The 18,587-nt window shown below is 58.4% G+C and overlaps 2 protein-coding genes and 1 long non-coding RNA gene across 3 annotated transcripts in view; all 3 read left to right on the top strand.

Moving 5' to 3' along the window:
- Nucleotides 1-245: 245 nt before the first annotated feature.
- On the top strand, nucleotides 246-6,897 carry LOC121023199 (myomesin-3-like). The gene is made up of 5 exons (XM_040464941.1): nucleotides 246-508; nucleotides 4,291-4,472; nucleotides 5,159-5,239; nucleotides 5,831-5,990; nucleotides 6,736-6,897. The coding sequence occupies exons 2-5, from the start codon at nucleotides 4,309-4,311 to the stop codon at nucleotides 6,895-6,897; spliced, it is 567 nt and encodes a 188-aa protein (XP_040320875.1). The 5' UTR covers nucleotides 246-508; nucleotides 4,291-4,308.
- Nucleotides 6,898-7,709: 812 nt separating this feature from the next.
- On the top strand, nucleotides 7,710-12,789 carry LOC121023206 (uncharacterized). Its single transcript, XR_005787291.1, has 3 exons — nucleotides 7,710-8,752; nucleotides 11,049-11,144; nucleotides 12,769-12,789. It is a non-coding gene; the product is annotated as an uncharacterized LOC121023206 (long non-coding RNA).
- A 2,096-nt stretch (nucleotides 12,790-14,885) lies between these two features.
- MYOM3 (myomesin 3) overlaps nucleotides 14,886-18,587 on the top strand; it is a 33,671-nt gene continuing 29,969 nt past the window's right edge. Inside the window, exons 1-5 of the mRNA XM_040464921.1 lie at nucleotides 14,886-14,919; nucleotides 15,384-15,524; nucleotides 16,663-16,824; nucleotides 17,477-17,618; nucleotides 18,179-18,378. Of these exons, the coding sequence (XP_040320855.1) occupies nucleotides 15,389-15,524; nucleotides 16,663-16,824; nucleotides 17,477-17,618; nucleotides 18,179-18,378 (640 nt within the window). The 5' untranslated portion in view covers nucleotides 14,886-14,919; nucleotides 15,384-15,388. The remainder of the gene's footprint in view (nucleotides 14,920-15,383; nucleotides 15,525-16,662; nucleotides 16,825-17,476; nucleotides 17,619-18,178; nucleotides 18,379-18,587) is intronic.

The raw sequence follows: 18,587 nt of genomic DNA, 5'->3' as shown, positions 1-18,587 counted from the left end.
CTTCCACTGTCTTCATGACTGGTGTCCAGTCTCACCGTGTCCACTTTTCCCAGGGGGATCAGATCGGAGAAGCTGGGGGTCTTCCCCCAGTCGGAGGCACCAGTCGGAGCCCCCAGCAGCCCCACCCCTTATCTGCTTTTCCCGTGACCAGGCCAGAGCTGTTACCTTCTTTCTACCGCACTTAGGGGGTGGGGGCTAGAACTGGGCAGAAGGGATCACGCAGAGGGCAGGAGCTGTGTGCGGAGGCTGGGGTGGGGGTGGGGACAGCTCCACCTGTTGCTGCCGCCTGAGCAGCGCTGGCCTGATGGGACGGCCCCTCCTCTCTGTGCTCCCCCCCCCATAGTTCCCATCCATTGTCATCAACTGTCTCAGCACTGCTATATTTAAGGCCCATGCAGGCTCCAGGATCACATTCTTCTTCCAGTCCCCGCTGAGCCCAGGGCAAGAAGGAACCGAGGTCCCTCTCATCCTCTGGAATCTTCTCACCTAAGTGGGCACAGCTGCTTCTGTGAGTTACCTCCAGGGATCAGAGGTGGGGAGGGACACCTTCAGAAAGCAAGACCCTCAGCTTTCCATTAGCAAGTGGGGTGTGTGTGTGTGTGTGTGTGTGTTGGGAAAGGACCCTGGAGGATTTGGAAAGTACACACGTACTTAGGCAGCACTCCGAGTAAAAATGGGAGGGGATTCTGGAGACCCCTGCCCCCTCTCACTGTCCTGCGTGGCCCTCGGTCCTCTGGCCTGAGCCCTCTGTGATATGAAAGCTGGAAAAGAGACCGTCGTGGGTGCCTGACAAGTGGAAGGGGCCGGGCCCGCTGGCAGGCCCACCGGGCGGGCAGGGAAAGGGAGTGAGCCCTCAAGGCCCGAATTTCAGGGCCAGGAGGGCACGCGTCCAGCCTGGGCTCACTGGCAGGAGCCCGAGGCCCAGACCGGGAAGGGGTGGCCCCAGCTACTCGGTGGCAGGGTCAGAATTCTGGACTCGGGAGCTGGTGGAGCACGGCCCACTCAGAGGACCCAGCTTTCTGCCATCAGTTTCCGTGAGTCCCTCAGCCTCTGTGTCCTTCTCTTTCCCTCCTGAGAAAGGGGCAGAGGCCGCATTGCCTGTCAGACGGCCTGGAGGGAAAGCAGAAGGGGGCTGGGGAGAAAAGGGGAGGCCGTGCTGCGGGACCAAGAGCCCAGGCCTTGCGCCCCCGGGGGAGGGCGGGGTGGGGGTGGGGGTTCCCTGTGGACCCACACCCCGCCGACCCCTCCCCGCCAGGCACTCGTGGCGCTGCCCTCCCACTGCTTCTTAATCCCAAGCCTCAGTCAGTGCTTTAAAAAGAACTGATGCCTCATCCACTAAAGCCGGGGGTCTGGTTGCGGGAGGCCCAGGAGGTCAAGGATGAGTGCCAGTCACACACACACACACACACACACACACACCCCTGCACGGTGCTAATCAGGAACAGAGCATCCGAGGAAGGGAGCCAGCAGCTGACGCCAGGGAACGTTCCTCAGCTGCTAGGGCCAGGGCCACGGTGTCCCAGAAAAGCTGGTGGTGGCGGGGAGCCAGCGGGGCGCCCGGGGGGGGTGTCCCTCCTTGGGGGGTACCCAGAGCTCTCCTCTGGGGCTGTGAGGAAGGAGCGGCAGAAGGAGCAGGGCCAGCCATCCTCTGGGTGCCAGCAGACCCTTTTCCTCAGGAGGGGCCAGATGGGAAGCTGAAGGGGTAACGGTCCCGTGACGTCCTGCTGAGGCCACCTGCAGGAGGCCAAGGAAGTTTCGGTGCGGCCCTTGGTCCTGACTGACATTCTGCAGTAATCCAGACACTGACAGGGAACGAGCTTTTCAGAACTAGAGGAGTAAAGGTCCACTAAGATCGCCCCTCAGCAGCCTGAGCCCCCCCTGACTCCCCATAACCGGCCCCTCAGGCCACGGAGCTCCGATGAGGCCGGCGGCCCATCTCCCGGGTTATGGACCTAGAGAAGTGGTCTCCCAGGCACCATGTTCCCACCCAGGTCAGAATCCAGCATACACACACATTCCACCACTGCTGGGAGGCCCCCCCGGGGAGGCTGGAGCCACGGTGACTTCAGGCCTGAGCCCGGCAAGGACCCTCCCAGGTCAGTGGCCTGCCCACCAGAATTCCCCCCTGGAGGAGGTATGGAAGGCACCAGGGATTCCACCAAGCATCCTAGAGCTTCAGCATCAGAGGGGCCCTCAGAGACCCAGAGACCCGGTGGCGACATCGAGGCCCAGATCTGGGAGAGAACTTGGCGCGAGAATCCAAAGTCAGCTCGCTCATGGGCCTCCTGCTCTCCCTGCCTGCCTCTCCATACCCATGGATTCGCTCCCTGATCCCACAGGTTCCTCCACACCGATATGATCCAACCCTACCGGCCACCACCTGTGGCCCAGACCTGAGCCTCGAGAATGCAAAAGGGGGATCCCTCGGTTGTGAGCCCCTTACAAGAAGAAAGGCCGTGCGGCCCGCTGTGTCCCCTGCCACAGCCAAGGCCTGGCCTTGAGTAGACACGTGACATAGAGGTCAAGAGAGCTCAGAGTTGGGTGCCAGTCATGGCCCCACCACCCGCTGGGTGACCTTGAGCAAGCACTTTCCCTCCTCATCTGTAAAATGGGGTAATAATGCAGGGCGCCTGGGCGGCTCAGTCGGTTGAGCATCAGACTTCGGCTCAGGTCATGATCTCGCGGTTGACGAATTCGAGCCCCACGTGCTGACAGCTCAGAGCCTGGAGCCTGCTTCGGATTCTGTGTCTCCTTCTCTCTCTCTGCCCCACCCCTGCTCACGCTCTGTCTCTCACTGTCTCAAAAATAAATATAAACGTTAAAAAAGTTATTTTAAAAAATGGGGTGACAATGGGACAGCACACAGTAAACACTGTGTCACTTTTTTTTTGCTTAATGTTTATTTATTTAAAAAAAAAATTTTTTTTAACGTTTTATTTATTTTTGAGACAGAGAGAGACACAGCATGAACGGGGGAGGAGCAGAGAGAGAGGGAGACACAGAATCGGAAACAGGCCCCAGGCTCCGAGCCATCAGCCCAGAGCCCGACGCGGGGCTCGAACTCACAGACCGCGAGATCGTGACCTGGCTGAAGTCGGACGCTTAACCGACTGCGCCACCCAGGCGCCCCTTAATGTTTATTTATTTTGAGAGCGAGCAAGAGAGAGAGAGAGAGAGAGAGAGAGAGGGAGTGCGCACGGGCAAGCAGAGGAAGGGCAGAGAGAGAGGGAGAAAAAGAATCCCAAGCAGGCTCTGCACTGTCAGTGCAGAACTTGACCCGGGCTTGATCTCACGAACCAAGAGATCGTGACCTGAGCCGAGATCAAGAGTTGGAGGCTTAACCCACTGAGCCACCCAGGCGCCTCTCACTGTTATTACTTTTAATTCACTTATAATCTTGTTGAAGAGTCAAGATGTATAAATAGGAAGTCATTAAATAGGAGGAGGAGGCATCTTTGAATCAGAGCTAAACTGGAGTGGAGATAGAAAAGCATAACAAGGATTAGAGTAGGGAAAATTCTAGGTGGCCTATAGTTTTTCAGCAGGGATTCTTAGAAAACTAATGCTGATGTCTAACATTTACATGGGAATTACTATGCTCCAAGCACTCATCCAACCTTGACAACCACCCCGGGAGGCCAGTCGACCCATTTTCCAGATGAGAAAACCACGTCACACAGTCTCACCCAAGGGGACACACTTGGAAACTGGCATGAGAAGCGGGACCGCGCCCCAGAGTTTCCGCGCGCGACCAATGTGCCAATGGAAGCATTTTCCACTTGGGCTGTGAAGCCGGAGTGGGGCTAGGAAGGCCAGGAGGAAGAGGTTTCTCCAAGAGAGGCCAGGCCGCCAGTGCAGGCAAAGTGGGGCTGAGCGGGCACAGGTAGGAAGAGTGAGGACATCTGCCCATCTTGAGTCATAGCACAGCCCTCAGACATCACAGTGTCCGATCGCTCATCACCTGAGAAACTGAGGCCCAGAGAAGGGAGGGCTCGGCGCGGGTCACGGGAGAGACTAAGGCTGGGCTGCAGCTAAAAGCCAGGGGCTGCTCGCGACGCGGGGCTGCACTCGCTCAGCTGCACGCGGGACGTTAGGCAGGCTCAGGGTGCGAAGCCTGCCGCTGTCCCGTTAGCCAGGTCCCTGCCCCGCCCCGGCCTCCATGCCCCGCTCTGCCCACTGGAGCATGAACGCCCACCCCACAAACCACCCCCCCCAGGGATGCTGGGACGACCACATGGGGAGGGGACGGGCGGATGCCTGGTGGTGTGACCGCGCACCTTGGCTCCACAGGTTGTTGCTCTCGCAGCCATGACTCTGCCCCACAGCCCCGGAAATGTGGGGGAGCCCCGGCCCCCCCAGGCCGTGGAGGTCGTCCACCGGCTGGAGCACCGCCAGGAGGAAGCGCACAAGGAGGAGCGGCAGCACCACCTACACATGGGTTCCTCAGTGCGGAGGAGAACCTTCCGCACCAGGTGGGATCATCAGGGACCCCACCCCACCAGCCATTGCCCTACCCGCTAGGGGTCCCCAGTCTGAGGGGGGGGCGCACAGCCCTGCTTTATGGAGATGCCAGTCTGAGGGGGGAGGTACAGCCCTACTTTATGGAGATGCCAGTCTGAGGGGGGAGGCACAGCCCCTGCTTTATGCAGATCCCAGTCTGAGGGGGGAGGCACAGCCCTGCTTTATGGAGATGCCAGTCTGAGGGGGGAGGTACAGCCCTGCTTTATGGAGATCCCAATCTGAGGGGAGAGGCACAGCCCTGCTTTATGGAGATGCCAGTCTGAGGGGGGAGGTACAGCCCTGCTTTATGGAGATGCCAGTCTGAGGGGGGAGTACAGCCCTACTTTATGGAGATGCCAGTCTGAGGGGGGAGGCACAGCCCCTGCTTTATGCAGATCCCAGTCTGAGGGGGGAGGCACAGCCCTGCTTTATGGAGATGCCAGCCTGAGGGGGGAGGTACAGCCCTGCCTTTTGGAGGTCCCAGTCTGAGGGGGGAGGCACAGCCCTGCTTTGTAGAGATCAGCCAGTGGGGAGGCACAGCCATGCCTGCTAGTGTACTGAGACAGGGGTAAGTAGATGCAGCTCTAATCTCAGGGATGCCCCAGCCAGATCCCCAGGCAATCCTGCAGGCGCCATTAACTCCCCTTTCCCACGACAGCGAGGAAGAGTTTCAGTTCACCGCCGCAGACTACGCCCTCGCAGCAGCCCTGGCTCTGACAGCCTCCTCAGAGACATCTTGGTAAGTCAGGTGACCTTTGCGGCGAACACTGGGCTGAGAATGGGCCATCCTGGCCAGTCCCCTGCCTCCACTACACTGCCACGCTGGACTTAAAGAATCTGCCCAAAGTTCCACGTGTAGCGCAAGAGCTCAGACCACACTCCGGATGGGTCCACAGGCAGTAGTGAGGGACCATCCCCAGTGGAGAGGGTGGGGGTCCCCACTTCACCACGAGGCTTCACCTGAGAGCAGCGGGAGGCTGTCCTGGGCCAGAAGACCTGGGTCCTGGTACTGGCCGAGTCACCAAGTCTCAGGTCCCTGCTCTGTAAAATAGGGGGACTATTCCTGCCCACTTGGTCGTCGTGAAGACAAAAGGAACAAAAATTTGTGAAAGAGCCTTGTCAACGGTATCCGTAGTACTTATTATGCACCTACTGTAAGCAGGGCCCATTTCGGGTATTTTGGGGGCAAGAGAGGATTAAAAGCCACTCTTGTCCTCAAGAAGCTTAAAGAGCAGCTGGTGATGCCGGGTGTGGGGGAGGACGGGTGGCCCTGGCTGGGGTGCCCCCACGAACCCCGGGCCCTCGGCCCCTGATGGCCTCTGCCACACAGGGAGGCCCAGCTGAGGCGCCAGACCTCTGCGGTGGAGCTGGAGGAGCGAGGGCAGAAGCGGGTGGGCTTCGGCAATGACTGGGAGAGGACGGAGATCGCCTTCCTTCGGACCCAGTGGCTGCTGCGCCAGAGACGCGACCGAAAGGCACTGAGACGACGGGTGAGGAGTCCTGGGACCTGCACCCCATCACGGGCCGCCCACCTCATCTACCCCCTTCTCCAGAGGCAGCTGAACATTCAGGAAAGAGTCCAGGCCCTGGTCTTGGACCCAGTTTGAATCCCGGCGTCCCAGCCCTCCATTGTGTGACCCTGGGCAAGCAGCTTCCCCTCGCTGAGCCTCGGTTTTCTCATCCGTGAAACGGATGTATGTGGTGTATCAACTCTCGGGGTGGGGGTGGCCATTGAACAAGACTAAGCTTGTCCAGTGACCTTGCCAGTGCCGAGAACACAGAGGAGCCTCAGGACACACTATTCCTGACAAACATCAGGGAGCTGAAGCCACTCCCCGTGCCCCCTCCCCAGGGCAAGAGAGCCACAGCTAATACATACATGGGCTTTCTCCGTGCCCATGTTTTTTCACGTATTAGCTCATTTCATCCTCAATACAACCCCACAGAAAGGTGGGGGGATATTGTTATCATCCCCATCTTACAGATGAGTAAACTGAGGACTTGCCTATGGTCTCACAGGTAGGAAGTGGCAGAATCGGGCCTTGACCCCAGGCCAGCTGTTCCAAGGCCCCTGCCCTCTGTGCCACCTTGCCTCTCAGCTGCCTGTGCCTGGGGGGCTCCAGTCCATGTGGGTGTGACTCCAGAGCCTGAGTGTCAGGGGGAAAGGTGACAGCAAAGATGGGGGAGATGTGATCCCCTGGCTCATGGGAGTCACAGATCCCTTCCCGCCTCCAGACGGAGGAGAAGGTCCGGGAGGCCAAGGAGCTGAGAGAGCTGTGTTCCGGCCGGGGGCCCTGGTTCTGGATCCCTCTGCGCTCCCATGCCGTCTGGGAGCACACCACAGTTCTGCTGACCTGCACTGTCCAGGCCTCGCCTCCACCCCAGGTCACCTGGTAAGCCACCGGGGCAGGAGAGAAGGGGTCCTCACCCTGCCCCCGTGCTCCAAGCCTCCAGGGCTAAACGAGCGAGCGTGAGTTCTTTACAGCCCAGCACCTCTCTCCCAGGAGCGAACTTCCTCCCCCAGAACTTCTTGCTGCCTGAGAAGAACCCAGCCCCACAGACCCTGAGCTCTGCCCACCCCCCAGAGAGCAGCAGCTGCTGGGAGGCTCAGGCCGAGTTATTCTTAGCCTCCTCCCAGCCAGCCTGGGGCAGGAAGACTGGGCCACCGGGGAGCCAGCACTTGTAAAAATATGATTCTGGTGGCATGAGAAGGCAGCTGCTCTGAGCTGGGCGTCTCGGGGGTAGGAGGATGACGGCAGGAGGCAGGGCAGGGGGCAGAGGAGCAGGAGGGGAGGCGGGGAGGGCAGCCCCACCCCCACCCCAGGAGCTCAGACCTGGAGTGAGAGCCCTGTGTCCAGACCCAGCTCTCTCTACGAACTCAGTGGGTGGTCTCGGTCACACCACAACCTCTCTGGTCCTGCTTCAGTTTCCTGTTCTGTAAAATGGGTTGAAGGCCTCCTGCCCAGCCTGCATGTGGTGAGGATCTAATGCCACCTCTACGTGGAAGCCCTCAGAACTTGAAAGGTGCTGGGAAAGCAGAAGATGCCCTTCCTGGGACTGTAACCAAAGCAGAGCTACAGTCTAGGCCTTGCTGGCAGAGGGAGGGGCGGGGAGGTGGGAGGTGTCCTCGGACTGGGCGTGGTGGAGGCGGAGGTGGGCGTGGCGGAGGCGGAGGTGGGCGTGGCGGAGGCGGAGGTGGGCGTGGCAGCTTGGGGGCCCTCAGTCCTAACCGGAGGGATCATTCACGCAGCTGAGCCGCTGTTTACTGAGCTCCCCCTGGGTCTTTCGGCAGGGAGTCAGACATTCTGGGGGAGAAGGAAAGGATTTCAACAAATAGTTACCAGGAGCATAATCTGCCCCAGGCCCGAACCACACACAGTCTTCCCTCAAAGAACTTTCAGCCCAGAAGAGAAATGTCAACTCAGAGAGAAGTGCATTCATGGGTGTAATTTGAAATAAGAGTAAAGATAAAGGTGATGAAGTGGCTGCCTCCCCCATCCCCCCTCCTCCTGAGGATCCGGGAAGTCTTCTCAGAGGAGGCAACACATAAGCCAGATCTTGAGGGTGAATACACCGTGGTCTAGTAGGAGAGAGGGGATAAGCACACAAATGACAGGGATCACAAAGGAAACAGCAACATCTTATACTTGAACCCATTTTTACTGACCCAGCACTTTCTTCTCTTTTGAGCCCTGTGGCCACCCGCAGCTCAGAGAGGTAATGTGACTTGTCTACTCCTAAGGTCACATAGCCAGTTTAAGTCAGAATTCAAACTCAGATCTCCTCCCAGACTCCTCCCAGTCGGCTTAGAGAGTAGGAAAGTCATCCTTGCAATTGTTATTTTCCCTTGAAGCACAAATAATTCCTCGGAAGTCAGAGAAATGGGAAGCCCTTGGGCCAGGACCAATCAAGAAAGGCGTTAAGGGAGTTGGCATCGGGGCTGGTCATGGCCAGATGACATGCATTCAAAAAAGTGTGCCAGGGGCTAGAATTCGTGTTGAGTGCTGGATTTCTGTGGGGACCGAGGCAGTCCCTGCCTGTAAGTGGCTGGTCAGGTAGGAGGACGGCTCCCGCCAGCTGGCCTGGGCTAAGGATGGGGGGGTTCGGTACCTCAGCTGTCCTGCCTGGCAGCCAAGCCCTGCCTTGCCCTGGCACTTAGGCCCATATCTAAGGCATTCCGTGGGAGCTTCTCAGGAAAGGGACTCATTTCCACCCCTGCCAGCAATGTTGCCACAACAGGGAGCTGAGCGTGGTAAGTGCTGGAAGCAAGGCCAGGCCCACCTCCAGCAGGAGGGACTCGGGTGGCCCCTGGTGCTCCTGGTTTGGGGGGTCTGGTTTTCCGTCATCGATCACTTTGGGCAGGGCCACTCACTGTCCTGGGACTGGCCTCCGGGGCTCTGTCCAGGCCCCGGCAGACACCCAGCCCCCAGCTCAAGAGGAAGATCCTGGCACACCGGGTTGGTCAGGCAAGTACATTCATTCAGCAATCATTGAGCACTTCCTGAATGCAGGGGCACCAGCAGGACAAGTTAGGCAAAGCCCAGTCTAGCCATGTTAACTCTGCAGACATGGGCCCTGGCCATGATTCTATCTGATACCAGACTCCGTCTCCCAGGCCAAGCAAGCAGCCTTAAAAAGTAAAATCCAATACCAAAATATGCGAAGAAAGAACATTTAGAGAAAGAATAAAAATCTCACTCTTTTACGAGGGCCTCTCTGAGCCAGGCTCTGGGCTGGGCGCCTGGCCTCTGTTGTCTCACTTAATGCTGTTTTATGACTGGCTGCCATTTACAGTGAGATCTGCACAGCCCATGCCTTCGAGGACCTGTCGTTCAGGTGGGAGCCCAGAGCCCAGAGAGGGCAAGATGGGCGCTGAGGTCTCTGGCTGTCCAGGCCTTGCCCAGAGCTGCAGCTGCTGCTTTTTTTTTTTTTCTGGGAAAGATGGAAGCTGGCCCGGCCGAGGTGTCTGGAAAGTTCCTGATAGGTGGGGGTGGGCAAACCTGACTTTGCCCCCCGGGCTTAGGAGAGGTGGAAAAAGATTGGGTACCGAGATTAGGCACTGCTCTCCCCAAAGGAAACTTAGTTGGGCTCCTTTCAGAAGAGGGTGCAGCCCAGGGGCTGTGTGATGGGGTGTGGGTGTGGCACTGTTTGGTTGCCATGGGCACAAACAGGGTGCGGGGGGGTAGCCAGGTCCCAGGAAGGTGTCGGACTGTGGCCGGGGTGCCCGCTCTCGGCTTCAGCCTGCTCTTCAAGCTCAACCACCACGGGGGCTGACTGTCCATGCAGCAGCCTCTTGACCCAGAGACCCAGAGAGGGAGACTGACTTGCCCAAGGTCACACAGCCAGCTGTGTCAAGAACCCAGGCCTCCCAGCCTTCACAGACTTTCACGTGCCAGCCCTGACCCCTTAGGCCTCCAAACCCCTGCAACGGGCTGTGGACAGAGGCGAAGCCACCTCACAGTCCAGTACCCACAGCAGGGAGAACAAGACACCAGAGTCCACAGAAAACATAGGGCCGTGTCCAGGGTGCAGTGGGCTGGGGCAATCCGCTGGGCCACCCTTGGCAGTCACGTGGGGAGTTGAAAGAATACTTCTGGCCTGGGCCCCACCCCAGAAATTCTGACTCCAGAGTGATCTGAGATGCAGCCTGGGCATGGAGATTTTTTTTTTTAACGGCTGACATAAGATAAGAAGTTTATTTTTCTTTCACCTGCGAGCCTGATGTAGACAGGGTGGGGCGGCCATGGCGACTTTGCTCACAGATCCCTCAGGGACTCCGGCAGCCCCAGTCTTTCCCGATGCGAGATGCCGGCCACCTGGGCCACGTTCTTGGCGTAGGATGGAGAGGAAAATGACAGAAAAGGGGACAAAGCGTCATCGATAGCAGCCTTGTGACACTTGTACTTCCTTTACAGGACTTAGTCACATGGCCACACCTAGTAGAAAGAGAGGGTAGGAAATATGTCACACACTGGGTGGCCCAGTGATGAATCCTGTTCCTTTAGAATAAGGGGGAACGGCTATTGGAGACCAATGAGCAGCTCCTGATACGAATTCCCAAAGCCTTGTGTTCAGAAACTGGGCATGGAGATTTTCAAAGCTCTCTCCGGTGATTATAATGACTGCCAAGTACAGAATTGCCATCCTGAGAGGTTGATGAGGGAGGCAGAAATGGGGGCACTTTCCTTGGCAACACCCTCAGAGAGGAGGAAAAAGCTGGGCCCAGGTCCCCGGGGGGTACCTCTGGTAGGGGAAGGGGCAGCTACCCCTAATTACAGGTTCCCTCTTCTCTGCTTCCCAGGAGCATCTATAGTACCCAGGGCCCAGGAGAAAAGCTTTACATATCTTCTCCCGTTTGAGGGTCAGTGCTCTCATTACGCCCATTTCACAGATGAGGACAACTGAGGTTCCGTGCAGTGAAAGTGATGCCTCGGGTCACATAAGCAAGTAAAGAGCACAAAGCTGAGGTTGGAATCCAGGTCTGAGAGGCTCCAGATCCTTCCCGCTCAGAGCCACCCAGCCTGCCACAGACCACCGTGTCTCCACAGGTACAAAAACGACATGCGAATCGATCCCCGCCTCTTCCCCGCGGGAAAGTACCGAATCACCAACAACTATGGGCTGCTGACGCTGGAGATCAGGAGGTGAGACTGTGAGCTCTAGAGAGACCCATGACCCCCAGACCCCACCAGCACCGAAGCCAGAGCAGGATTTCTGAGTCGGCCTCACCTTCAGAAGAACCTGGGGTGCTTATGAAAACACTGATTCGCGGGAGGGACCCTCCTCTTGCCTCCCAGGAGGCAGATTAAGGACGTCTTAATCTGGAGTGGGGCCTGGGGATTGGTATTTGGCAGACAGTCCCGCGTGATTCTGATGCCTGTAATACACGAGAAGTAACGTGGAGTCAGGGGCCAGCCGGAAGGACTGAGTGATGAGCTAGGAATGCTGGGGGCGCTCCTCGCTGGAGGAGGGAAATCACACGTCCCCGCACGCACGCACGTGCACGCGCACGCACGAGTACAAGAGGAAGCAGTTAGATGGGCCGATCAGGAGATGGTGAGCCGTAAGCATGGTTTTAAAGGGAGACGCAGCGTGCATGGAGGGAAGCCGTCGGGGGATATGAGCACAGTCCTCCCCAGAGCAGGCGCTACAGTGCTCACACGAGCTGCCCCGTGGTGGCCTCCGGTGCTGAGCCCTGCGCTAGGTTTGTGCGCATACGATTGATAATGCCCACCGCTGTTCTTGAAGGGAGGCATTGTTATGTCCATGTTACGGGACAGGAAATCCAGGCTCCAAGGGTCAGGGGTCTTGCACGGCTCGTGCAGGGCAGGGCCCGGGTTGGAGGCCGTTCTCTCCACCTGGGTTCTTTCCAGTATGCCAGTCCCTCCATCTCAGCCAACTTGGACTTCAGAGACACGACTGTGGACAGGACATCGATCCTACCCTGCAGAAGCAAAGTGGGGATGCGTGGACGTAAATGTCTGACCACTCAGTGCCACAAAGGGACGTGCCCCAGGGGCTGTACAGTCAGGGAAGGCATGCAGGGCTGGGGTTGCCTGGAGGGGCAGGCGGGACTGGTTCCAGAAGCAAGAGGGATTCCTGCCCCGTGCAGCCAGGGTAAGAGCGGGGACACCCAGGAGCCCTCGGCTTGCTTATGGGACCAGATGTGCCACGTCCTACCGATGACTCTGTCACCACGTGGCTCTGGAATGGAGCCAGCCCAAGCTCCGCTGGGAACCAGACAGGGTTGGCCTGACTGGTGATGAGACCCAGGCCTGAGATTGAGAACACCTGGGCATCTGGCCCAGTTCTGCCACCGACTGGCAGTATGCCCTGGGCAAGTCCGTGCCCTGCTGCTGCTCCAGGATTCTGATTTGGAGGTGTTGACAGGGCAGGAGACTATGCCTTGTAAGAGAGCTTGTCACCTTGAAGCTGGGTTGAATTCTGGGTGCTGTGTGACTCTGGGCAAGTCACTTAACCTCTCTGATCTTACACAGTCAGTAATAACAATCATATTTTCACCTGAGGTGGACTAGGCTGGTGTTATGTCCCTAGTTTTTCAGAGAAGGACATTGAGACATGCCAAAGGGCAGTGGCTAGCCCAAAGGCACATAGCTTTTCAGAGGTGGGGCCTGAACTAAAGCCTAAAGTCTCCCCTGCGAGGGCTTCGTGTTAATCCCCACCTTTCCTACCCATACATGGGGACTTGAGTTTCCGATGGAGCCCAGCAATCTTGGGGCGGGGGGGGGTGTCTTCTCTCCTTTTCAGATGCACCATTGAGGACGCAGCCACCTACACAGTGAAGGTGAAGAATGCATACGGCCAGGCCTCCTCCTTCGCCAAGGTCCTCGTCCGAAGTAAGTATTCCCGTTCCAGCCGGCCAGGCTGGCGCACAGCAAACCCCGGATGAGCAGACGAGGACATGTGTCTGTGGTCAGATTGAGGAAGGGCCCTTGACACGGGGGTCACCTGGGATCAGGTGACCTGGGCAGCCACAGAGACTCGCTTCCCTGGGGCCTTCGGAGCAAGTGAGAGCCGCCTCCCTCAGACTGCACAGTGTCCAAAGAGCGTGCTCATCTTGTTAGGTGGGACTCGGGTCCGGATCTAACTCAGGACCCCTGGAAGAGTGGCCTGGCCCTGCCAGCTCTCCTGAGGGGTCCTCAGGGGGAAAGGCTGAGCCCTACCAACTCGCCTCTTGACCTCACTGCCCCATCTGGGTGCTGGTGCATATTTCCCAGTTGTGCAGTTCCCAGTTGGTGTGATTCCCAAACCTGGAGGTTCCCCCGGGGGCGTCTGAAATGACAGCGTAAAGCAGGGGAGACACTCAGGAGTCAGCCAGACCCGCATCCATATGCTGGCTCTGCCACTGACTGGCTGAGTGAGCCTGGGCCACCTCACTCCACTTCTCTGAGCCGCCGGGCCTGTAAGGGGGACACCTTCTACATGGCTCAGGTGCTTAGGCTGATTAAATGCGACGGTATAGGTAAAGCGTGGCGTGTAGGAGGCTTTGGGAAGGGATAACTCTGTGTCCCCCACCCCATGACCAGGGCAGCATGTACCCAGGAAGCCACAGCTCTGGGCCCAGGAGAATGCTGCCTTGCCTTCAGGGCCCTGAGAGAGAGGCTGCATGTGTGAGCATGTGCGTGCACACACATACGCACACACACACACTCCCTGGTCAGTAGACAGGCTGGAGTCCAGTCCCCCTCCCTGCCTCTCACCAGACCTTGTTAAACTGTCCTTCACAGCCCTCTCCACCCCTCTGCCCTGTTCCCCAAATAGATCTTGGGTGGCAATTGTCCCCTCTGCCAGTCTGGCTGGCTGCAGAATCTGAGCTGTCCTTACAGGCTGTGCCTAGAGTCAAGCCAAGGTCAGGCATCAGGGCCCTGCCTCCCTCTGTCCACCCATCCTTCCCATCACTTCTTCCAGACCCCCAACCCTCCCTCCCTCAAGGCCAGCAACCCTAGGATCCACTCAGCTTCTTGGCCCCCAGACTCCAGCCAGACACCTACTAGGAGCACCCGTTCACGGTCATTCCCACCCCCTTCCCGGCTGTCGTCTCCATAGCAACTGATAGAAGACCCTGGGTTGGGGGGTAGGAGCTCTGGGTTCTAATCCTGAGTCTGTCGCTGACTTTGTGTGACTTTGGGCAGCCTCCTGACCCTCTCCAGGACTCACTCAGGAAGGGCCTTACCGGGGACCAGTCGCCTCATGGCGTCAGGCTTCCGGGGTACTTGCAGGGTGATTACACCTCAGTTTCCTCATCTGTATGAGGGGATGATAATGGCATCAACAGACAGGGTGTCGTGAGGATGTAATGAGTTAATATGTGGCACGTGAGACACCCCACATGAACAAGAGCTGTTACTCTCCTCTGATGGTCTGTGTCACATCACCTTGGAGTTCACCCTTGAGCCCCCACATGGCTCTCTGAGCACTGTCCTTCCCCTGCGGACTGTCCCCAACTGCACCAGAAATCTCAGTCCGACCAGACTTGGCTTCGATGAATACTGTGTGATCCTGGCAGTGAGTTTGGGCAGAGGATGAAAAAGCCACCATTTATTGGGCACGAGCTATGTGTCAGGCTCTGGCTGAGGGCTTGGTTTATGTGAACTCACCTATTCAGAACCCCAGGACCACCAGCTAGGAACCACTGTCTGCCTTCTACCAAGAAAGGAATAGAGGCCCATATAGAGGCCCAGGGGTGAAAGAACTTCCAGCAGCCAAAGATGGACCCACCAGGAGGTGGGTCCTCCCACCAGAAGGAGGGTCCTCCCACCAGGAGGACTCAAACCCACACCCAAACCCACACCTCTAATCTAGTAGGAATGTGAGGTCTGAACCTTCTCAAACTCCATTTGCCTTGGACTTTCAGCCTACGTGGGGAAGGATGCTGGCTTCGATTCGGAGATTTTAAAATGTAGGGCGGCCGGGGGGGGGGCGCCTTGGGGGGGGGGGGGCAGGGGTTCTGGGCTCCTCATCAGACCTTCCAAAGCCCCCTTTAGACAATTAGCCACCCATTGCCCACAAAGGCATGTCATTGCATATGAGCTGTTCATACTTGCACATTGACTTGGGGGGGGGGGGGGACGTTGTCCCCAGGTGCTGCCCCCAGCTGCCGAGCTGTCCAGGGGCCAAAGCTGAGTGAGAAAGGCAAAGCCAAACAGACAAATGGACATGACTCTGGCCAGTTACTATTTTGCTTCATCTGATCCCACCTAGAGAAATCTCTGCCCCACCTCCACCACCCTCCAGGACCGGGCCTCTCTTTCCTCGTTAAGACCACCTCGGAGACTGTGAATCCTGACCCAGAGGAGTGGGATGTCCCGGGCTAGGCGGGTGGCCTCAGAAGGCTGCTGACCTCACTTCTGTTCCCACCCCAGGACTGATGTTTGGCCCCAGCGTGGAATTCACATCGGTGCTGAAGCCGGTCTTTGCCCGAGAGAAGGAACCCTTCTCCCTGTCCTGCTTATTTTCGGATGATGTGTTAGATGCTGAGCAGAACATCCAGTGGTACCGAGATGGTGAGGACGCCGCCGTGGAAGCCAGAGAGGGGCTAGAGCCATGGCTCCACCCCAACACTGGTCCCTGGGTCAGGGGAGAGAGGAATTGAGCTATGCCCCTGCCCAAGTACACGCTGAGTAATGAGTGCCGAAGAAGGAGAAGAAAGCAGGAGCAGAGGGCAGGTGGATTCAGATCCGGTCACCCTACAGAGGGTCAGCAAGCACCTGTGGGTGCCAGGCCCCGTGCTGGGTGCCAGGGCAGGAATGGGCAGATGTGCCTGAATTCAAGGGACTCTTCATGTAGGAGGAGGGAGGAAGCTGAAGCACAGTCATAGCCACTCCCGTTGACAGCCAGGGAGGAGAAGGATGGCAGGACCTCCTTCCCCACCTGTGACCAGGCCTGCGGCCACAGGTCAAGGAGAACAGCCCCCAGCAAGCCCCCCTAGGGAGATTGCACCTGCTGATGGCAGGGGGTCGGAAGGGTGGGGAAGCCACAGGAAGCCCTGAGAAACAGTTGCAATAAGGCTGAGATGTCTTCCCAAACCTGTATAGCTTCTAGAACAGAGGTCCTGACAGGAGGGAGGCATGGAGAGCAGGATGGCCCTACAGTGTGGCCTCGGGGCCAGACGCCCTCCCTGAGCCCCAGAGTGCCTTCGCTGAAGCCCCATCCCTCTCATTACGGTCACACAACTGAGTCCCCGCTCCCTTCACTGACCCTACCCCCCTCAGCGAGTCCTCTGCCCTCCTCACGGACACCCCGGCTCCCTCAATGAGCCTCCAGCTCCCACCCACTGAGCCCCCAACACACACAATGAGCCCCCAGCTGCCCCGCAGAGACACCGGCCTCACCAAGGGCCACGTCTCTCCTGTTCCTGTTTCCTCACAGCACCTCCAACGCCTCACTGAGCTGCCGACCGCTTCCCTAAACTCCCATTCCCACTGGCCCCTTCCCTGGACCCTGCCCTGCTCCCAAGACAGAGGAGAGTTCAGGGCTAGCTTGGCAGAGCCCTGGAGGCCACCACCCCCTCCCCAAGTCCCCAGCCAAGCCACAGGCTACAGCCACTCCAGCCACGTCAGCCATGCCTCTGCCTAAACCCCCAGACCACCTAACGGTTCCCAGATGAGGCCAGAGCTCACACTGGACCCCTCCCCTCCTCAGGGAGACTACTGAGACCCTCGGGTCGCCGACAGATCCTCTACGCGGACCGCCAGGCATTCCTGAAGGTGTCCTGTGCCTACAAGGAGGATGAGGGGCTCTATACCGTCCAGGTGCCTTCGCCCTTCGGGCCCCAGGATCAGAGCGCCTACGTGTTTGTGAGAGGTGAGAGGGGCTTGGCGGGTAGGAAGCGTAGCTGGAGCCCAGAGACCAAATTGGCTGTGGGACCTTAGGTGAGTTTTGCACCCTCTTGGGGTCTCAGTTTCCCTGTTATAAGTTGGGGTGTTGAGTGAGAGTCTCTAAGAATCCCTGTTACATCCTGTGACCCTAGGACACAGCTGAGTCTCAGACTCAGTGGGAGCTGTGGAGGGAGGGCTGAGCATGGGCTAGAATGACTCTAGCGCCTGGGGAGTTCTGCCTCTTGGTCTTCGATCTGGTTTCAGATCCTGGCTTTGCTGCTTCACTAGCTGGGTAGCCTCGGGCAAATCACTTTATCTCTCTGAGGCTCAGTTTCCCCATCCACAAAATGGGGGGATGCCCCGGGGCTCAGGGATTAATTACACTGATCCTTCAGGGGCCTGGAGTAGAATGGGCCCCTAGTAATTGGCACTCCCACAGCCCCCCAGATGCTGTTGTTCAAAAGGAGGAGACCACCATTATGCAGGTCCTGGTCCTCAAAACCAAAACCGAGCCCTGGAGGGTTCAAGCGGAAGAGGTTGTTGGACGGGAGGGGGAGGGGTCAGTTGCCGAGTAGACGCGGACTAGAAGAACCTTCCCGTCTTCCCCTCGCCCCCCAACCCTCCTCTCTGGGTTTCAGATGCGGCAGCCGAGAAGCCGGGGGCCCCAGGCTCCCCTCTGAACGTCCGCTGCCTGAATGTGAACAGAGACTGCCTCGTCCTGACCTGGACCCCACCCAGCGACACCCGGGGCAGCCCCATCACCGGCTACTCCATCGAGCGGTGAGTCAGCCTCCTGAGTGGCAGAGCCCCCAGGGACACCTCTGCCTGGTTGTGACAACAAGAGTGGGGGCCACAGGAAAGAGGGAGCCCCATGCTTGGCCTTGGAGCAGGGCAGGAGGTAGACCAGGTTGCATAATTTAGGGGCTAGGGAGGGGTGTCCATGCCTCCAAATCTGGGGACAGCCCTTGGGTGAAATCCTAACTGCCACTCCCGAGCCCTTCGGGACTCACGGCTTGTCCCACTGTCTGAGCCCAGAGTGGATCCCCCGTCTGTAGAGCGAAGGGAATCCCACCTGACACCAAGGGCTGTGAGGGTGCAGTGCACCTCCAGGCACACGGGAAATCTGCACGGAGGCACTGGCTGTCGAGGGTGTCGAGGGTGGTGGCGAGTCCTCCTGGGGGCCCGAGGTTGGAGCCAGGTTTTTGAATGGACAGCGGGACTGGAACCGGCAGCAGTGAGCTGGGCCGGCAGTCTGGGGTGGAGAAGTGGCCTCCGGAGGGGCTCACACCGGGAAGGTTGAGTCATGGGCTGGGGCTGGAGCTGAGGCCTCTCTCCCACAGGTGCCAGGGCGAGTCTGGGCAGTGGGTGCCCTGCCACGAGGCCCCCAGTGGGACCTGCCGGTGCCCTATCCAAGGCCTCATCGAAGGCCAGAGCTATCGGTTCCGGGTGAGAGCTGTCAGCAGAGCGGGCGCCAGCCTCCCCTCCAAGGCTTCAGAACTGGTTGTCATGGGCGACCATGACGAAGCCCGGAGAAAGAAAGGTGGGTACAGAGGCCCTGAAGGGACATTCTAGAGCATCAGTCAGGGCACAGTGAGGACTGCCTCATGCAGGACACAGGTGGCACAGCCCCCATTCCAAGCCCTGTTCCAAGGTGGGTAGGGGGAGACATGACACAGCCCTCAGGAACTGCTAGTTTGATGGGGGAGACACAGTCTCAGGAACTGCTAGTCTGATGGAGGAGACACAGTC

This window comes from Herpailurus yagouaroundi, unplaced genomic scaffold, assembly GCF_014898765.1.
Source record: "Herpailurus yagouaroundi ecotype Mexico unplaced genomic scaffold, PumYag 77, whole genome shotgun sequence".
NCBI classification, from domain to species: domain Eukaryota; kingdom Metazoa; phylum Chordata; class Mammalia; order Carnivora; family Felidae; genus Herpailurus; species Herpailurus yagouaroundi.
Note: the sequence above shows the minus strand (reverse complement) of the source record. Positions and strands in the feature narration are given on the sequence as shown.